The sequence below is a fragment of the Lonchura striata genome, chromosome 4 (genome assembly GCF_050655825.1).
Source record: "Lonchura striata isolate lonStrDom1 chromosome 4, ASM5065582v1, whole genome shotgun sequence".
In the NCBI taxonomy this organism is placed as follows: Eukaryota; Metazoa; Chordata; class Aves; order Passeriformes; family Estrildidae; genus Lonchura; species Lonchura striata.
The window spans coordinates 74,167,678-74,176,107 of NC_140706.1; the positions used below are offsets into that span (position 1 = coordinate 74,167,678).

General features: G+C 46.8%; 1 protein-coding gene across 3 annotated transcripts in view; it reads left to right on the forward strand.

The window, feature by feature from the left end:
* The first annotated feature begins 1,389 nt into the window (after positions 1-1,389).
* Positions 1,390-8,430, forward strand: part of LOC146767729 (uncharacterized) — a 35,251-nt gene continuing 28,210 nt past the window's right edge. For 2 of the 3 annotated variants that reach the window (XM_085578447.1, XM_085578448.1), the window contains exons 1-7: positions 3,999-5,032; positions 5,184-5,337; positions 5,703-5,959; positions 6,216-6,301; positions 7,486-7,580; positions 7,898-8,003; positions 8,249-8,357. In XM_085578447.1, the coding sequence (XP_085434573.1) occupies positions 4,949-5,032; positions 5,184-5,337; positions 5,703-5,959; positions 6,216-6,301; positions 7,486-7,580; positions 7,898-8,003; positions 8,249-8,357 (891 nt within the window). In that variant the 5' untranslated portion in view covers positions 3,999-4,948. Of the gene's footprint in view, positions 2,847-3,233; positions 3,449-3,998; positions 5,033-5,183; positions 5,338-5,702; positions 5,960-6,215; positions 6,302-7,485; positions 7,581-7,897; positions 8,004-8,248; positions 8,358-8,430 lie in introns of those variants that run through there. The other variant, XM_085578449.1, reaches the window with a different exon arrangement.

The following is an 8,430-nucleotide window of genomic DNA, read 5'->3' on the forward strand; positions in this document are numbered from 1 at the left end:
AAAACTTTTTCCTAATATCCAACCTGGATTTCCCTTGGCACAGCTTAAGACTGTGTCCTCTCGCTCTGTCACTTGCTGCCTTCAGTCTTTTGGGCAATGGAAATGGCATTTCCATGTGCCAGCAGTGCTTGCTGAAACCATAAAAGGTCTCCCAGAATCCCAGCACCACCAAGAGTACCGTGGAGAAGATGCTGACCAAGGACCCAGGGGAAGGTGGTTCACCTCTGGACCTCACTGTCTCTCAGAACTCCCTGTGACTATTCCCCACAGGCCTTCCAGCAAAAGGAAGATTTTAATTGCTTTGAGAAAGAAAATAAAGATGGAAATGAGAAATGCAAGTGCTTACAGATACTTGCAGGTATTCACTCTAAGTGCCTTTGTTCAAAAAGTCCCCAGCCCTATTTCAGTCTGAAGGAGGAAAAAATTTGCTTCTGACACATTTAAAACTAATTTTGTTCTCATTTGTGTGAGAAGATAAATTGTGATGCTTATGAAAGTATTTCATTTTAATTGTGTATGTTAAAATATGTTAAGCATACAGGATGGTTAGATTTAGTCCTTGGAAATTTTATTTTATTTCTCTATGTGTTTCACCTGTACTTCCCATCTGTATAACCCACATATTATGAATCTGCAAACAAAGCCTCACTGTATTTCTCTGCTGTCTCACCTCTGTTTTTACTGAAGAGGCCTGCCTTAGGAGGTCATGCTTTCTAAGCCCATAGACTCATTAGCTCAAACTGCTAATAAAGCCAACTAACGTTAATGATGGTGTTGGTGTGTGGTTCACAGAGTGGATGCAGTCTGTTGCAGCACTATGAGCAGGTAGCAGGTCTTCCCAAGTAGGGGTCATCTATAAATAAAATTTCTCAGACCAGAACCATGCAGGCCTGTGCTCAGTGCTCACATGGAGCTTCTCATCCCATCCATCATAAATCTTCTAACAGAAAAGGGCGCAAAGGCATCATCTCAGTTTGGGTTGTGTTTACCCCTGTCCAACCTATGGACTCGTGCTTTTTTTTATATCCAGAGTCCATAGTGGGAGAAGACTGCAAGAGGCATTAACAATGCCCTTTTTCCTTTTTCCCAGCATAATTTAGAGGGGATTAGGGGTGTGCTCAGGTGAGTTCCCTGCTCTGAGCATGTGGGGAGCTGCCATCCCTTGTCTCTCCCCTTCTCTTTTACTGAGGTCCTTCTAAGGCATTTTCTTTTTCCTTCAATTTTCCAAATGTGATTGTGCCATCATTTTATTGTGTCCAGAGGTGACTTCAGACTTACATGGTTTGTGTTCTCCTCTCTTTGCTGGCTTGACAGGTTATATGGAAGCCACTTGTCCACACAAATGCTAAAATCAAGTGCCCTGGCTTAGCCAGTGGGGAATAGGCTTTGAATCCTGTACCACTTCCAGGTGCTAGAGCAGACATAATGCATGCCTCGGGTTTGATTACATATTATATTATTGATTATATTTGATTAGATATATGCTGTAGGATCAAATTCTTAAGAGAATTTCATACTTAAAATCAATTGATCCAGACAACTCTTTTCATTAAGGAAAAAAAAAGTCTAAAATTCCTATTTGAAACTGACTGAAACGAAGTTTAGTTCTGGTTTTCACAGTTCCTGCAGTTATGTGAAATAGTGGAGTTCAGTTTAAGTGATCATGCACAATGTGTTTGCACGTTGTTAATTTCAAAATCCAAGGCTTAATGTTAAATTTAGAATTTGAGTGACCTAAATAGACAAATACAAATTTTTTATATACACCAAATTTTTCACTTGCTATGATGCTAATGCTTAGATACCTTATTTAATGATAGCTAATACAGTGATACTGATTTTGTCCCTGCTGTGTTCATTATTAACCCCAGAAGGCAATGGAAATTTTATTAGAGTATAATATATCAGTACTGGATAGTAATACTGTGCCTGACTATGTTGTGAAAAAAAATGAAGAAGGAGCCTGCAAATATTTGTAAGTTAATTGCCTGACTTGGAAACTACTAATGTACATGAATAGCATTTACTCACAGAGATTGTCTAGGTAAATTCAAAATCTGTCCAAGGAGTAGTTGTGAAACAAAGCCATAAATCACACCTTTATGGCAAGTTTAAGAAATGTTAATGAGAAGGCACCCTCAAGGTATTATGGAAACTTGAGAAGTTTTCATGAACAGTATTTTAAAGTCATGTATCATTAAATAAAGGAACTGGTCAAAATTTAAAAAGAAAGACCCAGAAGTTAAGGTTAGTTTGCCTATATTAAAAAGAATAAATCTGGAGCTGCCATCAGCTCATGGTGGCTATTTACATTCTACCTGACAACAACAGCCACAATGTCCACGTTCCTTCAAACCTAGCACACCATACTCAGGGGCTGAGTTTTACATGCCCACACATGGGGTTTCATTTATTTTTGTGGCTGGAGCAGAATCAGTGGGTGGGCCATCACCTGAGCCATGAAGGAGCCTGGCACTCAGCAATATGGGGACAAATGTTATTGGGCCTGCCTTATGGCTAAATGAAAATTATCCACCAGGGTTTCAGCTGTGCCTTGGTTACCTGAGCAGTGAGTTGGGATAATGGCACTAGAGTGAGTAGCAGAAAATGATAATCTGATGGCCCAAAAAAAATTCCTGTCTCAGAGAAGGTGATTTTTTACATCACCTGCAGATCATCCCGGTCTGGGATGGTTAATTGGGGTGCATATAGCCAGGTGCAAAGAATTTCTGCAAATTGAGGAGGTCATGGCCGAAGGAGTCTTCCAGGAGGGTGACTGTGCTTTGGAGGATGCAGCAGCCTACGTGCAGTTGCAGTCCTTTGTGGACCCTGGTGCAGTGAAAGAGGTAATCCCAGTGGCCCTAGGGAATAGGAGAGGATGAATGTTGATTTTTGAGCAGGGTTAATTTCTCCTGTGACCTGAGGTGGGCCTCTCCAGCCCCATTCTGCATGCTCAAAGCCTACCAGCACCAATTTCAGCACCTTCTGTGCAGCCAGCCAGGGAGGATGAGTTGACATGTGTGGCAGGACCATCGGGGGTGCCCAGTGGGGCTGTCCTGCCAGTGCTGCAGCTAAACCTGGGTGAGGCTGTGTGGTGGCAGGTTCCATGGGCCTGTGTCCCATGGCACGATGTCACAGAGGGACACCCACAGCAACAGCTCCTGCTGCATCCAGTGTCTCTGGAGAAGCCTGGGTGACACCAGGACTGTTGTCACCAGCATTCTGCCCTGCAGGAGCTGTCCTGCTGCCAAGGAGTGGAAGGAGGCTGTGGCAGAGACGCTGCTTGAGAAGTGTTGAGGAGGAGGAGAGGAGCAGAGGGGTTTTGCTGCAGGAAAAGCACCTCTTCCCCAGCTGCTGCAGTGCAGCAGAGCGAGGATGCAGAAGTACCTGCTCTATAACGCCGTGGAGCCAGGCGAGCTCCCAACCCTCAAGGAGCTCAGCACCATAGGTAAGGAGCACTGCCAGTGCCAGGATCACACGGAGACAAGCTGTGGAGTGCCTGAGGATGGGGCCATAGGTGGGACCCCTCTGGAAGGCACAGACTACTGCAAGGAGAGCCCTGCTTTGTTGTGCCTTGGAGCTCGAAGGTGCCTTTGGTAGCTGTGATGTGCCACCCTTAAGGAGAAGGCAACACCTAAGATTAATAGATGTGTATGGTAGAAGTGATATCTAAAGACCACTTGCTTTTTATATATTTTTCATATGTATGTAAGTCTATAGATTACTATTACATAGTTATATAACTCCCTTTCTCTTAAATTTTAGAGTAATAAATTAACCACATAACAGATTCCTGAAAGACTGTTTAGTCTTATTTTCAAGAAGAGAATCTAGAAGTAAATTTTGTTTTTCAATCAGAATCTGAGAAGACACAACAAGAAGTGGAGCAAAGAAGCCCTGGACCAACTCCAATGGGGCACTGTCCAAGGAAAACTTACATAGCAAACTGCTCTTCTAATTGGACAAAGTTTGTTAAATGTGATGAATTTATAAAATGGTAGAAATCTGATGCCAGGTGTGTCCGTGACCACCGGGACATCTGGAAACCTCCAAATAAAGGCCTGCTTTTTATTTTACTATTTTAACAGTGTTGCAAGGGTTTTTCTCTTATAATATCAGACAACAGCAGGGAACAACAAAAATCAGAGGGTTCAGAAGAACTCACCATGTTTTATTTAAAAAATTACACAGTTGGCATGGAAATGTCTATGTTAGTCCCTGACTTACTGCTTTATAAGCACATGGATATAATTCCAGGGTCCTGGGGGCTCTGACCAGGATTGGTGGGGTACCTTTTCATAGATAGGTTTCTTGCTTTCTACACAAATTAGTTGAAAAAACGTGTGCATTCTTTCACACCTTTTGGGAAATGGGTCAGAGGGCTTTGGGGGATTTTGTGGTCTTGATTCCCGCTGTAATTCATGCCTATTTCTTGGCCTCTTTCCTGCTCTTGTGCTGTACTGTGTTGTGCTTATCTCCAGGATCCAGAACAGGGGTGTCTGTCCCAGGAAAGTGCTGCTCAACTTCCACATGGCCCATTCCTCCAGCCCCCTTTTGTCCTTGCCCACAGGGTGTTGATACCAGCAACCCTTGGTTAGCTCTACAGCCATCAGCTATTTATTTATTTACTTATTATGTAAATAAATAATGTGTATTGTGTAAGTACATATGTGTATGTATTTAGACATACACATTTTATCCATCCACAGTAGCCCGGGCAGTGTCTAAAAGTGGAAATCACCTTTGCAAATACAGCCTCCCTTTCCTCTCCAGGCCTGTCTTGGACACAGGGCAGGCTTTGAGCCTGGGGCAGTCCAGAACACAGCTGGGCAGCCCCAGTCAGTGAGAATGCTTATTCCCAGCAAGAGAGAGCTTGAGAGCACTCCACTGTCACCTGCATGGGTAGCAGCATGGGGGATGGTGGCCTGTGCTGACTTCAGAGCACGGTATGGCTTTTGTTTGCTTTCCAGAAATCTGCAAAGTCTGGTCTGGAATGTCTCGGCACATCTACAGACAGCTCTTGAAGAAGAAGGTGAGTCTTGCCTCTGGCATGTGCCTCATCCTGCCTCCCTGGGGCTCTGGGGCAAGGCTCAAAGTGCCATCCCCAGGGCCATTCAAGTCATCTGGCAGCCTCCTTACCTGTGGGCAGCCCTTCCAACACTTGCTCTTGCTCGTGCTTTCAGGCAGTGGAGATTGGAATTGGGAGCTTTGCGGTTATCCCATCACATGCCAATGTGGCAGAGGGCAAGGTTTTGCCTGTCGAGAGGCCTATGTTCATTATGAGCAAGACTCTGAAGATGTTTTACAACCTTGAGGGTGATGAGACCAAAATTCCTGGTAAGAGGATGGGATCCTTTCCTTACACAGGCCTCACATTTTGGCTCGGTGCCAACACCTCTAGCATAGCAAACAGACTCTTCCAACCTACAAAGTACTGGGTGTGGGCACAGATGTGATAGCACAGCACCCTGCTCCTCCCTGAGGAGCCAGCCTCCTCTGCTCAGCTCCCCTGTGCTCCAGCTGGGTGCTCACAGCAGGAGGCAGAGCGTTGCTTGGCCTTTCCTGTCCTGTGTCCATTCTGGAGATGCTAATGAAGGCAAAAGAGGAGCTCTGCCTGAGAGCTGGGTGCTGATGACCTGTAGTTTCTGAGTTGGCTGAGCTGGTGGTGAGAGAGACGCCGTTCCTTTGTGCTTGTTCTCTAGATGAGATGCCTGTTGTTCAGCCAGACTTTGAAGAGATTGCTGCAAAAACCCACTTTCGCCAGGAAGTTGTGGAGCATTGTGTACAGGAGACCCTGCTTTACTTTGCTGAGGCCCTCCGAGACAACAAAGAGGTGGAGTTCACCTTCAGGAGCATCGGTATCCTGGCTGTGAGAACAAAAGCAGTGAGCATGACCTTCTTCGACAGCTGCCTGCTGGAGATGGATACAACAGGAAACATGCTGGAAGCCCTTCTCGAGGTGAGCTTGTCATTTCTGTGGGATTCCTCCTCGTGCCTTTGTGGCAATGTGCCGTCCAGACGTTCCAGCTGCCTTGTCTGGGCTGTTGTCACCTGGCTTACCACACTCCCAGTGAGCTAGCCCAAGTCTCAGGAAGGAGTGTGAGGCTTTCTGAGAAGCAGCCTTTGTGTCTTTGAGCACCCAGGTGGTTTGCTGCCATTCTGAGCAACCAGCACATGTTCTGGATTTCTGCTGATGTATTGCTGTTCCCTTCCAGGACCCCAACATGATGAGCATTGTTGCCTTTCCAGGCCAAAACAATTTTAGTCGGGTCAGTCAAGATGAGGTTGTCATGCTGCCAAGGTGAGCAGGATGGCTGCTACAACCCTTAGCTCGTCAAGCACCTGCTCAGACACTGTCCTGGGGGTACCCTCCTGCCGAGGCTCCTTTCCAGCCAAACTCAGGCAAGAGCAGCCATTTCACAGGAGAGCTTCTCTCTCCACTGCTCACTCCTCCCTGGCTTTGGAGGTTGCATGTCAGAACTCAAAATGTCCCTCAGACATTTTTGGATGTTCCGGGCCCAGGTCAGAAGCATTTGAGACCCTGGCAGGCAGCTGGAAACAGCTGTGATTTTGGGTTTGAGCCATGGAATGATTTACCAACATTGCAGAAAGAACAAGAAGTCACAAAAGTTTAGATATTATAGTAGAAGTAGTCACAAAGTAAAAGGAAGAATTTTTGAGTGCTGTACAGGGGGTTTTGGTTTTGTACATGGGGGTCAGAGGGTTTAAGATGGATTTGGGATTTGGGCCTGCCCTGTCCTCCCTGTTTCTCCTTCCTCACCTCCATGTTCTTGGTGATGTTGGCACTCACAGATTGGTTTAGAGTAGAAAAGCACCATTTAATATAGGTAATAGGTATTGGGAAAAACTGTAAACATGTAACACGTAATGTACCATATAAAAGATAGAAAAGCACCATTTAATATAGGTAATAGGCATTGGGGAAAAACTGTAAACATGTAACACGTAATGTACCATATAAAAGATAGAAAATCACCATTTAATATAGGTAATAGGCATTGGGAAAAACTGTAACCATGTCACACGTAATGTACCATATAAAAGACAGCACCAGCCCTGGCGGGGAGAGAAGAAGCAGTCGGGGTCAGAGAGGATGTCAGGGTGTGTGTGTGTGCCTATGCCTGAGCTGTGAGCAAACCACAGCAGCCCAAGGAGAAAATCTTTTAGATAACTTGCAATAAACTGCCTTGAGACCCAACAACAGAGACTGCTGAGCCTTTCTTTGGAAGCTCGGGTGGGAGGAGAGATTTCTCCACCACACAGAGCCACCCTGAGCTAGGGATTGCTCCAGCAGTTGCAGATGAAGTGGCCATTCTGCTTTCAGTGTGCCCCAAGAGAGGCAGCAAGGATCAGCATATGCATTCTGTCCTCCAAGGACTAGGCAGTGCCCCCCAGAGCTGTGTGTCAGCCTCCAAGAAAGCCTGCTACCCCAGCTTTACCCAGCTGGTGCCTTCTTGTTCCCAGTTTTGTAGCCGAGACCCCGCACCAGCCATCGGCCCCGCCGGTGTCCCTGAAGCCCAGAAGAGAGTCGGCACCTTGGGGTGGGGGTTATCGCAAAGGTATGTCCCAGCTGTGAGGAACCTTTTCTGGAAGAGGCTTTGAGCTGTGGGGAGCCCTTACAACCCCAAATTCCCTGGGATTCCTCAGTACCTCCCAGTTCTTCCCTCCTGCTGGAAAGGTATAAGAGGGAGATGAGAAAACCATGCCCGAGGTGGTGGGTGGCTTGGTGGGATTCAGCTCTGGAGCAAATCCAGTGTGGACAAAAGAAAAGGGCCTGCCTGGAACTGTGACTCCTAGGAGTGGCAAGGATTGTCAGTCAGCCTCTGCCACCCATGCTGCCCCATGGTCTCAGAGACTGTTTGCTCTTCTCTTGCAGTGAGTGTGCTGGACCCAGTGTTCCTGGCTCGGCGGAGGGTTTCTCAGGCCAGTCAGCAGTCGGTGGACGTGGATCACGCTAGAGATAAGGAAGCTGGCCACGGCGGGTGAGCCTTGTAGAGGAGTGGTGGGGCTGAAGGCACACCTCATTATCACTTGTGATAATGGGTGATGATACCCTTGTCTGGAGTGCGTGTGCTGATGGCAAACAATCCTGGAGACACTGTCCTGCTGGACAAGTTACTTCTCTACTTACTCTTCCTGAACTGCTGGGTGGTGCCAGAGGACAGGCTGCCATCCCACAGATTCAAGCTCACACTCGGCTCTCACAAGCCCTGCCTGTCCTTTTTAGGTACCTGCCCGTAATCCATGAGAAGACCGAGATGATGCTGAAGCACCCTGCATCTCCAGTTCAGCAGGGGCTGAAGGTCTCTGCAAGCACTTGCCAACGCCCAGAAGCGGTAGGTGCATCCTAGGGTTTTGCCAGTCCTGTATCATGGCTGGGGGTGGCTAACGCTGCATGTGTGCCTTCAG